This window comes from Vespula vulgaris, chromosome 12 (genome assembly GCF_905475345.1).
Source record: "Vespula vulgaris chromosome 12, iyVesVulg1.1, whole genome shotgun sequence".
Classification (NCBI taxonomy): Eukaryota; Metazoa; Arthropoda; class Insecta; order Hymenoptera; family Vespidae; genus Vespula; species Vespula vulgaris.
The window spans coordinates 790875-808261 of NC_066597.1; the positions used below are offsets into that span (position 1 = coordinate 790875).

General features: G+C 32.5%; 2 protein-coding genes across 8 annotated transcripts; one reads left to right on the forward strand and one right to left on the reverse strand.

Moving 5' to 3' along the window:
• The first annotated feature begins 136 nt into the window (after positions 1 to 136).
• Positions 137 to 14737, forward strand: LOC127068034 (TRPL translocation defect protein 14). Of its 7 annotated transcripts, none has more exons than XM_051003622.1 (11): positions 137 to 527; positions 3740 to 3807; positions 4767 to 4804; positions 5638 to 5675; positions 9861 to 9956; positions 11192 to 11320; positions 11413 to 11886; positions 12053 to 12260; positions 12323 to 12504; positions 12654 to 12793; positions 14547 to 14737. In XM_051003622.1, the coding sequence occupies exons 1-11, from the start codon at positions 488 to 490 to the stop codon at positions 14586 to 14588; spliced, it is 1455 nt and encodes a 484-aa protein (XP_050859579.1). In that variant the 5' UTR covers positions 137 to 487; the 3' UTR covers positions 14589 to 14737. The 7 variants fall into 7 exon arrangements, with proteins under 7 accessions (XP_050859579.1, XP_050859581.1, XP_050859583.1 ...); XM_051003624.1 differs by having other exon boundaries at positions 140 to 527; positions 12669 to 12793; XM_051003626.1 differs by lacking the exon at positions 12654 to 12793 and having other exon boundaries at positions 140 to 527.
• Positions 13813 to 17341, reverse strand: LOC127068064 (uncharacterized). Its single transcript, XM_051003712.1, has 2 exons — positions 17122 to 17341; positions 13813 to 16470 (listed from the first exon to the last, which is right to left on the reverse strand). Exons 1-2 carry the CDS (start codon positions 17202 to 17204, stop codon positions 15918 to 15920), a joined length of 636 nt encoding a protein of 211 aa, XP_050859669.1. The 5' UTR covers positions 17205 to 17341; the 3' UTR covers positions 13813 to 15917.
• Positions 17342 to 17387: the final 46 nt, after the last annotated feature.

Consider the following 17387-nt stretch of genomic DNA (forward strand, 5'->3'; position numbering starts at 1 on the left):
GGAACTAAATCGGAATAAAAGGAAAAGAACGCAATAACGACGGATATATTTCGACGTCGCTCGTGCGCATCGACCTTGCGCATCTGTACCGTGTTCGGCCGGATTCGTGCTTACTCGGCTCGAGTCGGTCGAGTCAGAGATGCACGAGCTTAGAGTGGGAAGGTTAGTGTTTCGTGACTTACTTCATTTCCAGCCGAGTGTCCGTTCTTTCAACTCCGTTGAAGGACAACGGTATCGTTGGTCGTACCTTTAACATCTCCGTCTCTCGAGAAATTCACTCTCATGCGTTTAGTGTATCCAAGCGCAGTACATCTCGAAATGTACGACGAAGTGTTAATGTAGTATTTATTGCAAGTCGTGAAACGACGGAGACGCCATTCACGTGCTGGACGTCGCGAAACCGACATCGGACATAGGAAGTGCTGCAGCTCGCGTGGCTCGAGATACTTGCAAGAATAATTCGAATAGGAATTTTTTTCCTTCCGATATGGAACAGAAGAGGCTGTACAAGGTGGTGCTCACAGGAGGTAAATAGCTTTACGTTATCCATCCTCCCTTTTATCAACCATTTCTCTCTTTACCGATCTCTACTTATATTTTTCTACGTCTCAACAAATTTTCAAGGAGATGAAAGAGTTGTAAGATTTCTTTCTTTGAAAATCACCGTTATTAGACAGATAGATATCCGACGAGAATCTCAAAGCGCATAACATTCTCTCTTTCTCTCTCGTTCTCGAGGGACCACGTGCTCGTCTTTCCACCTACGACCGACGTTGTACCGCTCTTGCATAATACTTCCCTTCTCTTCTTTCTTCTTCATTACTTACATTCTTTTCGCGTCACAACTATTTTCATTACAATTTTTATTTATTTATTTATTTATTTATTTATTTTTTTGATTTTCTCTTTCTCCCTTCCAAAACACGATTACAAATAATCAAACGTGCTTATCTTTTTTTTTTTCCGTCATCCTCTCGTACGTGAACGCATTTTTAATTGGCCCCTTTTTAGTACGTAGCGAATACACAACGAATAAACTTTGTCGTCGATGTATTTTCTCTTTTTTTCTTTTATTTTTGTTCTTTTTTCTTTTCCTTTTACCGTTGTCCGACGCAACATTTATCGTACGTTATTCATTGTGTCGGACTAGGTTCCTCTTTCTATAGAGAAAGAGAGGAAGGTAATATCGATCGAATTTGTAGCGGACGATACAGGTAGAAAGATGACAGCAACAACGATACCGCGCAATACGACAATGGTACTTCCATCATAAAATCCCGCGTACCTTTAAATTATTCGAAAGTCTTTTTCAACAGAAAAATAAACAAGAAGGATGAGAGAGAGAAAAGGACGCTTGAAAGAGGGAGAAAGAGAAATTTCTTTTCATCGACGACATACAGGTAGAAAGGTTGACCTAAGAAAGGTGAAAGGGATACTTTGTCAGTAGTTAAATGAAAAGCCATCTTTTCTCTTTTATTTTTCCCCTTACTTGTGTCTCTGTAATAAAACGGAGTAAAACTTTTACAATATTTTTTTTTTTAACCTTTTTAATGCTTAGTGCCAATATATCAGTTTTATAGCTTTTCCGGAAAATACTTCGAGCCGATATGCTTTCCATTTTTATAAATACGCGTAATATTTGATTTTATTTAAGGAAAATAATTTGTTTATTCTTTCTTTCTTTCTTTCTTTCTTTCGCGTAAAATGGTATAAATGTTACGATAAAATAAAATTAAAGAAAAAAACTTTACTCAAAAATCGCATTTTTTAAAGATATTTTTGGAAAACTTACGAGGTACTATGAGAGTTAATAGTCATTTTTTTCAGACTTCGATGCGTATTAATGTCTTTTTTATTTCTTGAAATATGGTTTAACAACGCAAAAAAAAAGAGAGAGAGAAAAAAATCGGCTTAACAGAGAGACAAGCGGATTTCATAATTTAATAAACTATACTCTATAGCACGTGCAAGGACGCGTGACGTGCATCTTCAATTATGGTAATACTTACACATAGTATTGTAATTAGATAAGATTTCGAAGTAAATTTCATTAGTAATTTGTAGAATGGCTTTGAGTTATCAACGTGATATGTAAAATTTCATAGAAATTGGATCGAAGATTTAAAAATGAAATTGGTATTAATCGTTCATTGTAATTCGAACGTATTGAAATGTGTAAATATATTTGTAGTCATACAAATGGAACACGAAACAATCACGAAACTAGTTTACTTTAGCGAATAATCGATTATGCAGAGGTAGGTACTTACCGTAACGAACATTAAATAACGTGATCGTCTTATTCCACACGCAAATCACTTTGATTATTTAATTCCTTCGAATTTTTTTATTATGCTCACGACATGGTACGATATCATGATCTACTTACAAGAAAAATGATTTACGGTCAAACTTTTAAAAGACAGAAATAAGTAATAACCTTTTTAAGGATCATGACTTTGTCCAAGTTTATATATATATATATATATATATATATATATATATATATATGCATACATATATAAGCCGTATATATAGCTAATTTTAAAAGTGACGCGAAAGAAGTATCCAGCGATTCGAACGTCGTCATTCCTTTTAAAAGAATCATTTGCGAGTTTAAAAAAGAAAACAAAAAAATAAATGCAACGAACAGTTTGAAGTCATGTTAACGATAGATTAGTTCACGTGCATTGTCGTATTAATACTAGTCTACGACAATTCAAACCAGTTACGAACGAATAAAAGTTGAGATTGTTAATTCGACGAGAAGAACCACTTCTCACGAACTTGCGTCACCTTTCAATAGTTACGATTTCAACTCGATAAATTTTCAACTGCAATGAACATTATGTATTTGTCCTTAGGCTATTATATTGTTGAAGCGTAAATGCATACGACCTTTGAGAAAATATACATTTACAATATCAACGTTTTCAAATAATGAATAATCATTAAAACAATATTTCGCGTTTAATATTTCATAAACGTTTCCTTCTTTCTGCGTATGTAAATATATACATAGCACGAGGAACGGTAATTATTGTCTTAAGCTATTGTGTTACATATCGATCTATTGTAGCTTGCGAGTAGTAACAAGCTTGCGAGTAGTAACAATGACAACGGAGAGAGAGGGAGAAAGGGTGAGAGGGAGGGAGGGAGGAGGCAGGAGGGATCGTACTTATAGAGCAGACTCGTGAAACACGATGGAAAATTTTTCATTTCACCAAATGTTATGTACATTACAGTACCAACAACGACGGTAATAGAATAGAAAAGATTCCTTCTGGAATTTCTAAACAAACGATGACCAATACTCGGATCAGTGGTTATAGTTTGTTGGATTTCGAGCGATTTTGAAAGCGCATTGCAAACGTATTAGCATACTATATATATTACGTTGTATTTTTATATATATCTATTACTCGTAATTTTCCATTGAATTTTTATATAGTAAATCGATCGACAAAACACATGCCATTATTTTCATGGGTTCGAACGTATCGTAAGGAAGTTTTCTATCGATGGCATATAATGAACGTGCTCGCATTTAATTGCATTTGGCTACGATGTATTCTTCGTCCTACGTCGTTTCTATTTATGCCAAGAGAGTTCAATAGCCACGTGGTGTTCGCGAAAATCAAGGTTCTTCGTCATCGCTTTATAACGCGATTCGATGATTTCATTGCCGATTGAAAGTATCGTTCGTTAAACTAATCGATTAAAATTTTTGTTTTTGTAGGACCATGCGGTGGAAAGACGACAGGACAGACACGGCTTTGTACTTTCTTCGAAAATATGGGATGGAAGGTAAGCACGCAATATACATTTCTTTTGAGTTTGGGTTTTGAAGGGAATAAAAAACACAGAACCATGTCGCCGTGGTAATCGGATGACTTCTATAATGAGTTTCTTTCTCGTAATGATCTCTGTTTTGTCCGTCGACTCGGTTTCAATTGCTCAAATTATAATTTTACCCCCGAAAACGCAGTTCGATAAAAAGAAAGGAAAGATTGAATGGTACGAACGAAGACGAAAGTAACTTGTTTAATAACAAGAAAGTAAATGTTTAATTAATAAGAAGCATTTCAAAGACACTCCATTCACTAGTAATAATAATAATAATAACAACAACGACAATAATAATAATAATAATAATAATAATAATAATAATAAAGAAGCGCGCCTTGAAAAAGATTCGTCTCGTCGTGATCTCCTCTTATCCGAGACAAGAGATAAGAAAAATAAAAAAAAGGAAGCATTCTGACGCTTCGCTTTGCTCGTACCAATCGGATATATAATGCATATACACTTTGGACGTTCTTCTTTGAAGCTGCTAGAGACTTGAGCCAGACAGACAACGAGGGGAGCTTTTTTTCCCTCTTTACAATTTTCTTGGCCTTGACGCGTCGTTCTTGGCCATTTACCGCTACGGGCTTTCTCGTTCAAATCGATTTTAACGATCAGTGAATAACCTTTGGAAACAATATTTTCTTCCTCTCGAAGCTCGTTTCCGATTTCTTATTTTATTTAATAATAATAATAAAAAAAAAAAAAACGATAGAGAGAGAAGAAAAAACCGATCTTTATTTCCTTTCTACGTCATCTCTTATATCGATTAGAAAAGGGGAAGAATTTGGTGGGTGGTGTGGGAGTGTAGGGGAAGGGAAAGACAGAGACAAAGAAAAAATAAAAGGAGTAAATGGTTTTGGGGTTTGAATTACCCTTCGTTGTGGATTCGATAGAGCGGTGGTTGTCTTCTTTTTCAGGTGTTCCGTGTTCCCGAGACAGCGACTGTGCTGCTCAGGTATGCAATTGTCACGATACCAAATTTACAAACGGAATCGAGAGAAAGAGAATCGTGTATATATTGAGAAGATGACGATGACGATAAGTGGAGGATGAGCAAATTCTGAGGAGACCTCTATATATATTAAAAAAAAAAAAAAAAAAGATAAAAAAGGAATTCGGCACATCAGCGAAAAGATTCGTCGTAGTTACGACAATGAAATTTTTTAAAACGAAACATACGTAGTTACATATGTATATTTACATATGTATCTGACGATAGATTGATTTCCTCATAAAGATCCTCGATTTTTCGTCTCGTACAAATGAAGTTAGAATATTTTTTATTTAATCACGTCGCGAATTACACAATCTCCTTTAAATCGTTTAATACGAATATCGATATATTCCAATGAAAATTCGTTTTTTATTGGAAGATCGATTTATCAAATACCTAAATTTTAATTTCGTCGAAAATCGAGACGCCTCTTTATGTAATACGAATAAAGGAAAAGGAAGAGGAAAAAGAAATCCGCGGTAGAACGTTCCGCCGATGTATAATAATAATAATAATAATAATAATAATAATAATAATAATAATAATAATAATAATAATAATAATAATAATAATTAGTAATAGTAATATAATAATATAAAAGAAGGTCGTCTCGAATTTCGCTGATAATGTAGATGAAAGAATTGTGATTCGCTTTATGCCGAATTCCAATATAATTTTTTTTTTATTTTTTTTTTTATTTTTTTTATTTTTTAACCATATGCACACGTTATATCCACATTCACAGATGTATTTTACAAGAGGTCTCATCTTTCCTCTGCTCTTTTCCATTTCAGTGGCGGCGTCAAGTTTTCAGACCTGAACGCTGAAGAAGGTGAGTTCTGCTTTTATTTCTTTTTTTTTTCTCGTCGAAAAGAGAAAAATATTCTTCGCATATACTTATCGTTGTACGAATAGCGATATATATATATATATACATATATACATATATATATATATATCTATCTATATATATAATGAGTCGTTTATAATCGACGTTTAATGTGTCCCCACTGAAGCGAGGCGTTATTTTTGAATCAGCAGATCACGATCCGATACGATATTTATTATAGACATTATTTTAATCCTTGAAAAGATCTAATTAAAATGTCGGCGATTATTTGCACGGTATACAGCAGTATACAGTCGGTAGGACGTTGTACTCTGTATTATCTGTGTTGATCCAAGAATTACACTCTACCCTCTCGTTGATGCTGATGCTGCAAAACGTGTACAGGTCGTGGAATCGAAACACGAGATGGTAAAAGCTCTGTCTTGTTATCGATCGACGACTTTACGCACGAATACCTTTCGTGATTTCCGCTTCTCCAGTATTCTATCGTCCTTCGTTCAAGAAATTATTACCTTTCTTGCATTTGCAGCCTTCAATTGCCAATAGATTTTTATTGCTTTCGTTTCTTTGAGGATTTTTTTTCCTTTTTTTTTTCTTCTTTTTTTTCCTTTTTTATTTCCTTTTTTAGCCTTGGATCGAACCGAACAATTCGCAAGGATCACGATGAAAATTTATTAAAATCATGAGTAATCGATCATCTTTCATTCGAAGATTCTTCTCTAGCGAAATACAAACGCGTTTCGTTTAGTAACATTGCCAAGAAATTTTCTCGAGATCATTCTTAGAACCTGCGACGTAAATTTATTCGACCCGTTTAATAATAATTTTTCTTCTTCTTCTTCTTCTTCTTTCTTTTTTTTTTTTTTTTAATTTATTTATCTATTCTTCTTTTCTTTTCTTTCTTTTTTAAGTTAAAACAAAGCAAATAATTCCTTCGATATATACTATACTAGCTATAGGTTTTTCAAAGACAGCTCTAAGACTTAGATATAGTCAGTCGATCGGGGCAAAGAGGCCATCGATGCTATTTCTAGGCAGATCAATGACACGTCTGATATGTTTTCTTTTTTTATCATTGAAAATTTCCACATAGTAGTCTATAAGAAATTCTCTCTCTTTTTCTGATATAATGATAAAAAGAGAAAGAGAGAGAGTTTTGTGTCGTATAAAAAAAAAGGGAGCTAACAAAGCTACCAAACGGAAAGATAATATCGAAATATTACCTGTTGCACGTTAGATTTCACGTAGTAAATCTTTTCGTTGAAATTTTTTATGTAAATAACGTCTCCAAAGGGATTAAGAGTCATCGGATATTCGATTCTCAAAAAAATATCACTATTGTTTTCACGTAGAAATTATTATAGATCGTTTATAAAACGAAGTTAATATGTATATATACATATATGTATGTATATGTATTTTGGCGCGTGTTCTCTTGCGGGTGTTTCAAACGAGAAGAAAACTATGTCGACACGAACGCACACCATCTGGTGATTGCGTAAAAGAAAATACGGCGACCTGCCAAAATTCTTGCTCGATTCGATTTGAAAATCACGCGACGTGCGATCTCTCGAACGTCCTATCATTGCCGTCCGTTCATCTAGTAAATTTCGTCTCTATTTTTTGTTTTTATTTATTCATTTATTTATTTTTTCTTTATTTACCTTTTTTTCCTTGCTTTTTTTAAAAGCTATTGCATTCTCATATCAAAGATTGCTTTATCGATCAGGGTCAGGTAAATTTTCTACTTGTTTTTTCCTCTCTCATTTCCATTCCATCGAGATCGTTAGGATATTATCGTTAGATTTGTATTGATAGTTAGAACGAGATCGTATCGATTCTATGCAAATAGTTTAAAACTATAAATATTTCATTGAAACAGTTTGCTAAAGAAGTTAATTGATATGTTAATATTTTCGATCGATTGAAATATTACTTTGAAATTAGTAATCGAATGTGTTCGTTGAAAGAAATATATAATATTATAAAAAAGGATCTATATATTAGGAAAATTAATTAAGAATGATTTCTGTAGACCTTTTTTGTTTACGAACTTTCTGCGTCAATTCTAATCGTACAAAGAAATCAATAATATCTAATACGATTTGATAATAAAACGGAAAAGAAAATAACGACGATAAATCGTAATCGATAGATTAGAATCCATTAGGTTACGTTATCGAAAGTTGCACGAGTTTACCTACATAAGTTTTCTGAGTGATCATGATCTACGAGCATAGAGAGAAACCAAGTATGACGTTTTCCCTTTCATTGGATATCTTGTTCCTTTCCAATATTATCGACTTTGTTATATAAGGGTAAGAAACATGCGCATTAGTCTCTAATTTCTTGTCCTTGAATTCCATGAAATACATTAATCCGGCTTCCGGAAAAGAGATATACACGTACCATCCCTTTGGCTTCGGAAATCTTATTTTCTTTTCTCTTCGAGAATTTACAACATTCGAATCACAAAATTCATGCCTTAAAGATAAATTCGATCTCTCTAATCAACATTGTAAACCAATCTTTATTTGTACTGTATTTATTGGTTGGACACCAATGAGCCGCGAAAATTTTCAAGTGGTAAACACGGCTCGTAAATATGTTTAAAAATAATCTTACTTTTGGACGCGTATTTATTGTTTTATTATTGATGAATATTTAATGATCGCGAAGTTTATCAAGTACGTATGTACTACTAACATAAACGAAACCTTTGGAGTGGACATTAGACTCCAATGATTTCTTAATCGATAAGATCGAATCTTATGGGTTGACGATCGTTTCAATCGCGTATAAGTGACCAATTTAAGATATAAATAAATCTATCTTTGGTCTCATCATATTATATTATCGTCCCATCACTTACAACGGACTAACTAGCTCGTTCATTCTTTGGCAATAAACCAATTCACGATCTTTCTGTGGCTTCGCGCTACAGTGAAATTAATTTTCGATTTAAAAAAAGACAAGGGTGGAGTGGGAGGGGAGGTTGGTTAGAAAGCGAACAATTCTTGCCAGAGATTTTACGTGCCGAACATGTGTTCGTATATGCCATTTAGAAGTAAAGTAAACATACAACTCTGCTCGTTTTTATTTTCTTCTCTTTTTTTTGTTTTTCTTTTTTTATTCTCTTTCTTTAATAAACTTTGAACGACTTTTACAATTCCGCTTACACTGCCACATCGATAACGTATCTTTATCGCGCCGAACCGTTTTCGTGGTTTATATATGCATGTGTATATATATATATATATATATATATATATATATATATACATACATAAACACACACACACACTATAACGCTATTTAAACTTCGACCTTCTCTCTGAAAAAAAGAAGAAGAAGAAGAAATATTTAAGTCCACGTGTCCATCTCTCGTTTAAAAGGGGTAACAGAGAAAAATAGGAAGAATGTTTTTGTAGCAAGGTGAAGGTCAAAGGGCGAAAGTGTGATACGCGGCTGCTGTTTGGAGCAAATCGATACCCTACTGCCTCTCTCCTTGTGCTATCTCACCCCCGTACTTTCGCCCTTATAAACGCAAGCAACTTCTTTCGAACTTGTGCGCAACCATGTTTACCGCCTGCATAACATCAACACTAAAATAGTTTTCAAAGGGAAGAGAGATGTTCTTTTCGAGAAAAATGTTCTCTTCTTTTCTTTTTTTTTGTAGCTTTTCTTCTTTTTTTCTTCATGAAAAGTGTTAATTACGTAAAAAGATATAAATGGTAATGATTTACTTGGAGAGATCGATGACGCACAACGAAATATAAAAAATGTCCTCTTTATATTTTAATTAGATTTATATCGTTGTAAGTCATTAGATATCGTAAAATGGTTGCAACGATCGAGCCAAGAAAATTTGTTTCATATGCATTAAAAAGGAAAGAAAAAGATGATAGTTAGCAATCTTAAGGTCGTGGCACACCTGTTATCTATACGAATACATTTCAATCATTAATTATTCGTCGATTTATGTACGGCATAACAATCATTTTCTTTTGAACGTACATGTTCGAAACCTGTTAATACATCTTTCACGGCATTGCGAATATATTTCTCATGGTTATATAATTAGAGTCGATTAGAATATTCCGGTGTATTAGAGAACTGAGAATTATAAATGATTTATCCTCGTAATATCTAATACGGTTTTAGCAGAACGATGTAAATCGTGCTCGTCTGAAGTACCGAACAAAAAGAAATTGGAAGATAACGCGAAGTGGCCAGAGATTTTGGAAGTCGATTCGAGTAAGGGTGAGTTCTCGATACGACGATGACGATGACGATGACGACGACGAGATTATCTCTCGTTGTAAAAAAAATAAAAAAAACTCGAACGGTAACCGAGTCGCCGGAAAAAGAAAATGGGTACTATGTTGCTTTTTATAATGTCAGATAAACGCAAAAAGAGGATGTTCTCAATGCTGTCTTATCATGAGTATCCTGATAAGCTTCGACTCTGCAAGATCGACTTACATATCTGCCATCTTTTAAATTGTGTAACGAGAGAGGAAGAGAGAGAGAGAGAGAGAGGGAGAGAGAGTAAAAAAGACAGTATTCTAAAGAGATAACAATATATAAATTAGTTCTATTTTTTTTCTGTTTTCTTTAGATATACTCGCGCTTATCAGGCGACTCGGACCAATCGAAAGTATATGTGTATATATATATATTACGAGAGAAAACACGTTCGAAGTTCGATCTTTTGCTAGAACGGCTCCACCTCATCTTCGCTGCTAGAGAAGGCTGTCTTGATCCTGTGAATGATCGAACGATATCGACTCGAACGTAATTTACGTAAAAGCAGAAAAGTATATGTATATATGTACCTACAGCTTCATCTTTCATCCTCCTTTTCCTAAATCTCTCTCTTAGATCTCATGTTTCAGCAAACGAAAACTGATAGTGTTTAACGTTACGTCAATTACAATTTGAAAACAAATGCGCCGTACAAGATTAGAAGGAAATTATACGAAGAGGATGCGATGTGTTCCATCACGTTTATTACTCTTTCTTAAAAGTCGATAGCATTATCTTTCGTAGAAAAATTATCCATAGAAAAGTGATAATTATTATGAGCGTATGACATAGTCATCGTTCACATGTTCATATCCCATATGAGAGAAATAATCGGATCGCAATAAAAAGTATATTTTATAGCCAGCTGCAGTGGGTAGAACAGATGCTTTTGCCAGTTTGATGCTTCTTGCATTTGGCACGATTACCATCACACATTAGTAGTCATGCGTATCTCACATCTTATTTCTTGATTCATTTAACTTATAGATCATCTCGAAGGAATACAATTCGATTCTTCGTCTTCGACAATCTTCATGCAATCGATATTCGTACAAAATTCTTTAAACTGTCGAACTCTTGTAGACGTACACGTACACGTGTACACACCCACGCACACATACACACCACATACACGTGTAGCTTTTAATTCGATTTTTTCATTGACGTTTCTTCTACGACTTTTGTTTCAGGATTCAAATTTCAAGAGAATCTCTTACGTACGATGATACAGATTGAAAACACTTTTTTTCAATTAGGCGAAAGCTGTTCGCGAAATTGCCTTATAATCTGTGATCGTGGTGCCATGGATGCGTCGGCATGTAAGTTTACGTTTATGAAACGACATTTATTTTTCCTAATAAGACATCGACAGAGTTTTTCTTTTTTCTAAATATAAAATTACATTCAATAGTTATCTCGAAAGATAAATGGGAATTGATGATGGCTTCTAACGGTTGGAACAACGTGGAGTTGAGGGATAATCGGTACAATCAGATCATCCATATGGTATCCGCAGCGAATGGAGCAGAAGATTTTTATTCCACTGAGGATCATGCTTGTCGGTCGGAAGGAGTCGAGCTTGCAAGAGAATTAGATTACAAAGCTGCAGCAGCGTGGGTCGGGCATCCTTACTTCGACGTGATTGACAATTCGCAAGATTTCGAAACGAAACTCTGTCGTATGATCGAATGCGTTTGTCAGAAGCTAGGCATCGATACAGGTGATCGATTACGTTCTAGCAGTTGCAAGGTCAAGTTCCTCGTGAAAGGTCCTCTACCGTCGGACAACGAATTCCCGCCATTCCAGGACTTCGATGTCGTACATAACTACCTCCAAAGTAATAATCCAAAAATGCAGGCTCGTCTGCGAAAACGTGGTCAAAAAGGTAATTTTTTTTAGCGTCCGTTCAGATTAAAAAAGAAATAAACAAATAAAGAAATAAAAAAGAACATGAGAGGTGATTAAAAAAAAAAAAAAAAATAAAAGGAAAATAAAAAATAAAAGATGAAAGAAACGAATCCTTTCGTTTCGATGTTATTTCTTCTTTCAAGGTCACTGGTCTTACATTCATACCATCCGACGACCAAAAATGTGTGGTCAAGTTATCGAGGTAAAAACTCAATTAACACACAGAGACTATCTAAATATGTTAGCGCAACGCGATGATTCCCACTTCACTATCTTCAAAAGACGACGTTGTTTCCTTATCAATAATCAGTATTTTCAGTTGGATATATATAAAGAGCCGGCACATCCAAGGTGAGTACCCTGATAAATTTGTCTCCGAGGGCGTAGATGTAAAAAATTCGATTTAACTTTAGATGTCGAGGCCTCATGTTACTCGAAACTTATACGGCGTTGACGGGAGACGATTTGAAAAATATCCTACCACAGTTCCTTATTATCGAGAAAGAAGTTACCGGGAATCCTGATTATAGCATGTTCAATCTTAGTTTGCGAGAAGAGTGGAATAGCACGAATAAATATTGCCACAATTTACATGGTATGTATAGATATAAAAAAAAATAGGTAACTATTGAATCGGCACGTATGATGTATAAATAAAAAATCTCTTAGAGAATGTAATCCTCTGTTTCCTTACGTCATAGGAAAGTGAGAATTTTTTTCATCTGCCAATTTTAAATTGTACAGATTACGCTCTTGCAGGATTGCCGCCAGATTCTGGACTGCTGGAGAATAAACGTCTTAATCTTTCAGATGTGAAAGATTCTTCTACGACTAGGAAACAAGTTAATGGAGTAGATTTTAGGATCGGTGGCATAGAACGCAATGTAAATAATGTTATCAATGTAGTACCAAATGGTATTAATGGTGTAGAAAACGGAGATAGTAAATATTCCGATCGAAATAATGTAAAGAGCAATCAAGAGAGCCAAATGCGTGTATGTAATAGTCCAATGAAAAAATTGAATGATTTGCCACAGGAGAAGCAAGTCGAAGAACATAATAAGAATGGCTTTCACGATAGCGTCAAAGCATAGCAGTGACAATAGAGAAAGACAGAGAGAGAGAGAGAGAGAGAGAGAGAGAGAATGTGTGTGAATGAGTGAAAAAATGGAGAGAGAAAGAGAGAGAAAAAGTTGAATAATTTCCAGAAGAAAAAGATGTCATATATTTTATCGGCACTGGCAAAATTACACATTATATAAAGAAAATTTACATAAAAAGATTATTTTTTAATCGATCCTGCGTGTTACACATTTGGATATCTTCCATTAATAGAATGCACTTAAGGATTCAATCGTGACTTGTTCTTCGTTGATCCATCAACAAGTGATGTCCATTGAAGTACCAAGTATTTTTACACTTGAATAATATTTCACCTCCTTATTTACTATGTATTTTACTACCAAAAGTATTGTCTTGATTTTTAATTAAGGAAATTACTATGAATGATTGTGATAAAAAAAATATATATCTATAATCTCTACGGTATAAAAAAAAAAGGAAGCACGTGATTGTATGATTTTTTGAAATAGAACGTACAATCAACAAATTTTCTCAATAAAATCTATTGTCATTTTCTCCATAGTAATTTACATCTTTCCCATTAAATATCTTAAAACTTACGAAGAAAATAAAAAAAAAATAAATTATATTAAACAAAATAAAAAAAGAACAATTACCAAGACACTTCTATCGTAACTTTTGAACTTTAAATAATAGCGTGAGAATATTAAATGGTAGCTTAATTTACGGATGTGGTGGTATTAATTATTATAAATATATATGTGACTATCTTCAGTCGACTGTAAGATGCACATTGCTTGTCTATTGATTATCTTGTAGATTAAAAAAAAAAAAAAAAAAGAAAGAAAGAAAGAAAGAAAGAAAAAAGTAAAAAGTGATGGAAAAAGTATGTTTCAACGATTGTAATGTTCTGTAACATACGAGAATTACGTATTTATAACATAAAAAAATATAAAACTTATAAATAGTTAGCGGGCACATACCCGTTCCAATAAGTTAAATATACATACTATGATTTAATTATAAAAAAATTTCTGTGATTAATTGCAAGAGTATGACTGAGTTATAGTTTCTACGAAAGATCATAATTTATTACAGGTGTATATCGAACAGATTAAGATCGAATAACAATGGCATGGTGTACAAATCTGTTTTCTTCAGATATTAAAATGAGACTAGATGACCTATGGTGGTTACACTCTTTGTGCTTATTTACATAAGACAGACACGTTTACCACATTTTGCCATTCTTTAAAGATAAAGTGCCTGTGAGATATTCAGTCGCGAAAATAAAAAAGAATGATATATAAATATATATATTTTCAATGAAAAATGCAATAAGTTATTATCACTTATCTCATGTATAATGGATCTGAGCTCATATTGTACCCATTATTGTCTAATAAAATATCATGTGCCTATCAATTTTGGGAACTATTCTTATAGTGGAATTTTTTATTTTCTTTTATTTTTTTTTTCATTCTTTTAAATATTAATTAATAACAATTTTTTCTGTAAGTATAATAATCAATGTTATTGTTTTTCTTTTTTCAGATTAAATCTTACACATATTTTCATAAGCGGGGGAGAGGATAGGAACCGATAAATCAACATTTGATTACCAGTATGTAATTTATTCCAAATTTTCAAAAAAAATCTCATAATCGTACAAACAGTTGTACAAAATATGAGTAAATATTATAACAACACATTCTAATTTTAAATATACACAAATGTTAATTTCATGTTTGTTATTTTATCTATTTGTACACTTCATATTGACAGATCATATCTGACTTTACTGTTTTTAATATTAAACAACTGTATTATATATATAAGGGAAAAACTTTTGACTGGCTGTGACAATATATATTTGATTGCATAAAGATACCTGTATATAACAAAAAAAAAAAAAAAAAAAAAATATAAATTTTGTATATCTTTTTAACAAGTCATATTAGTTCTATAATATAATTATAAATATATTAATAGACGAGGAAGAAGTAGTGCATTGAGAAAAATTTATAGAGAATGCTTAAATACTGATATATGTGAGCATTCTTTATTTAGTATTATATTATATCAAAAGTTTTATATACTGGAAAAGTCTAATTAATTTTATATGTTTATCAAAGATTACACGTATGGATATATTTTAACGGAGTTTTTTTTTTCTTTAATGATAAATGTATATTGTTTTATATCATATATATTGAAATTTTTTTCGTAATTAATATATTTCACTTTTTCATACGTGTATAAGCGAGTAATTATTATATACGAGCAGGAGACGAGAGAAGTTATAAAATGTTTTATCAGAAGACAAGAAGAAGATATATCATATCCATAATAATATGTCTCTGAATATTTCTCAACTACAATTGGATAACATTTCTGCAAAAACGACTTGTTGCATACATGATTCTTACTAATCATTCTTTTTTTAAGCACATAAAAAGTATTAAATCTATAAATAATATCTAAACTTTGTACATTGCAACCTGTTCCATAGAGATATATACCAGGTACTATCTAAGAATACTAAAGCTTTTCATTATTTGAAAAGTATATATAATATGAATTAATAATTAGCACTCTGCTGGAAGCATTGTTTGCAAGTTATCTTAAATTTACATTTAATTCCATAAATATTTTTTTTTTATGTAAAAGTCATTAAAATTTATAAAAATTGCCATATATGGAAGAAAATATTAAAATATCAATAGTTCTCCCAAATATCATGTTTAAAGCAGCTTCCTCCATACAATTGTGAACCGAGTTTAGTAGAATTATAAAATTGTATTTATAACTAAGTATTGGAAGGACTAATATTTTTTTCTTTTTTAAAAGCAAACGACAATAATAGTCTTAATTGCTTTTAAACTACTGTATATACTTTGAAGTGCTATAATTACTGCTTTTTATTTATCTACTAATAGCTTTAGTCTGTTGGGCTTTGTACATTTTTAAAACCTTTTTACTAGGAATTAAGGACTGACTTAATCCTGGTCTTTTTTTACGTTTATTCGTATGATTGTTCTCTTGATCGACGTCATTTTCATCATTTATGGAAAGCTGACCATTGTATTGAGTTTGACAAATAATAGTTTCTTGTGGAGCTCGGATGGCTTCCAACTCAGCTGCTGTTCTATGCAAGTCTGAGTCATGAGCAAAAGTACAATTATGACCAAATCGGCATCTACCTTTTCTATAGTTCCAACAAATCTTTCTACCATTTATCATTTTAGTATCATCTAGTGTTGGAGTCATTTTTACATGTTTCTCAAGTATAGCACTTTTAGCTTTTTCAGCTTCAACAAATGGATTAGAGAAGACGGAAGTTTTCAAGGTGGGTGTGCCATTAAAATCAGGTGTAGGTAATGGAAGTTTTTCTTTGGAAGCAGTTTCAGTTTGTGTGTCGTCATTATTTTCACCAGGTTCATCATCTTCCTCATCTTCTTCCTCTTCCCCCTTGAAACTAAGAGTTCAGCAATATCAGATTACAAAGAACCAGCTCAATTGAAGAGTATGCACAGACTGATTACAAAAATATGCATTAAAACATATCTTTATATTTCATCCTACCAGGATACAAATAATAGTTTTCATTTATTAATTATAGTTTATATAATAATTTGTTACATATACTTTATATTTTAAAGATTTTCATTACTACAATAAAACTACAATAGAAAGAGCAAATAAAAAAAAAAAAACATATTGAAATATAATTAAAGGGTAAACATGCATGAAAATGAAAAATACAAAAAATGAAAATTAAGAAAAAAATCTTTATACAGATAGAAAATAAATTTAATGAAAAGATACATGTATTAAGAGTTATAAATAATAAAATAAAAAGATCTGAAAATAAACATAAAAATTCATCATTATGTTTTCATGCAAGCTGATTCTCAAATAAGATAAAATCGGATGACGTTTAATATCGGACCATACTTCGAAGTTGTGTATATATATGTACTTCGAACAATAGCAACAAGTTTTTAATATCATGAATATACCGATTTTTGTCAACAAATTCCATATTGATATATATGAATGATTAGAGGTTAGCTGAAAAAGGAAATAAACAGTTCAGCATAAATATATCATTTTAATTTGAACTTACGTGTTATCAGCATCATCCGATACGTCATCACCATCACTGTCTGAACCCGACGAAGTTCCGTAATCCGCAACTAAGGAAGCCATCGTTCTAACCAATTAATTAACAGTGCACTCTACAAACACTAATCTAAATGTGACCATTGTGAATTGTTGTATTCTTCTCGAATATCAAGAAGGTGTGGCAACAATGGTAAGACCAAATAACGGATGTTGGTGGTGCCGCCATTATTATAATTATTTATAGCGGGAAAATTAAAAATTGGTAAC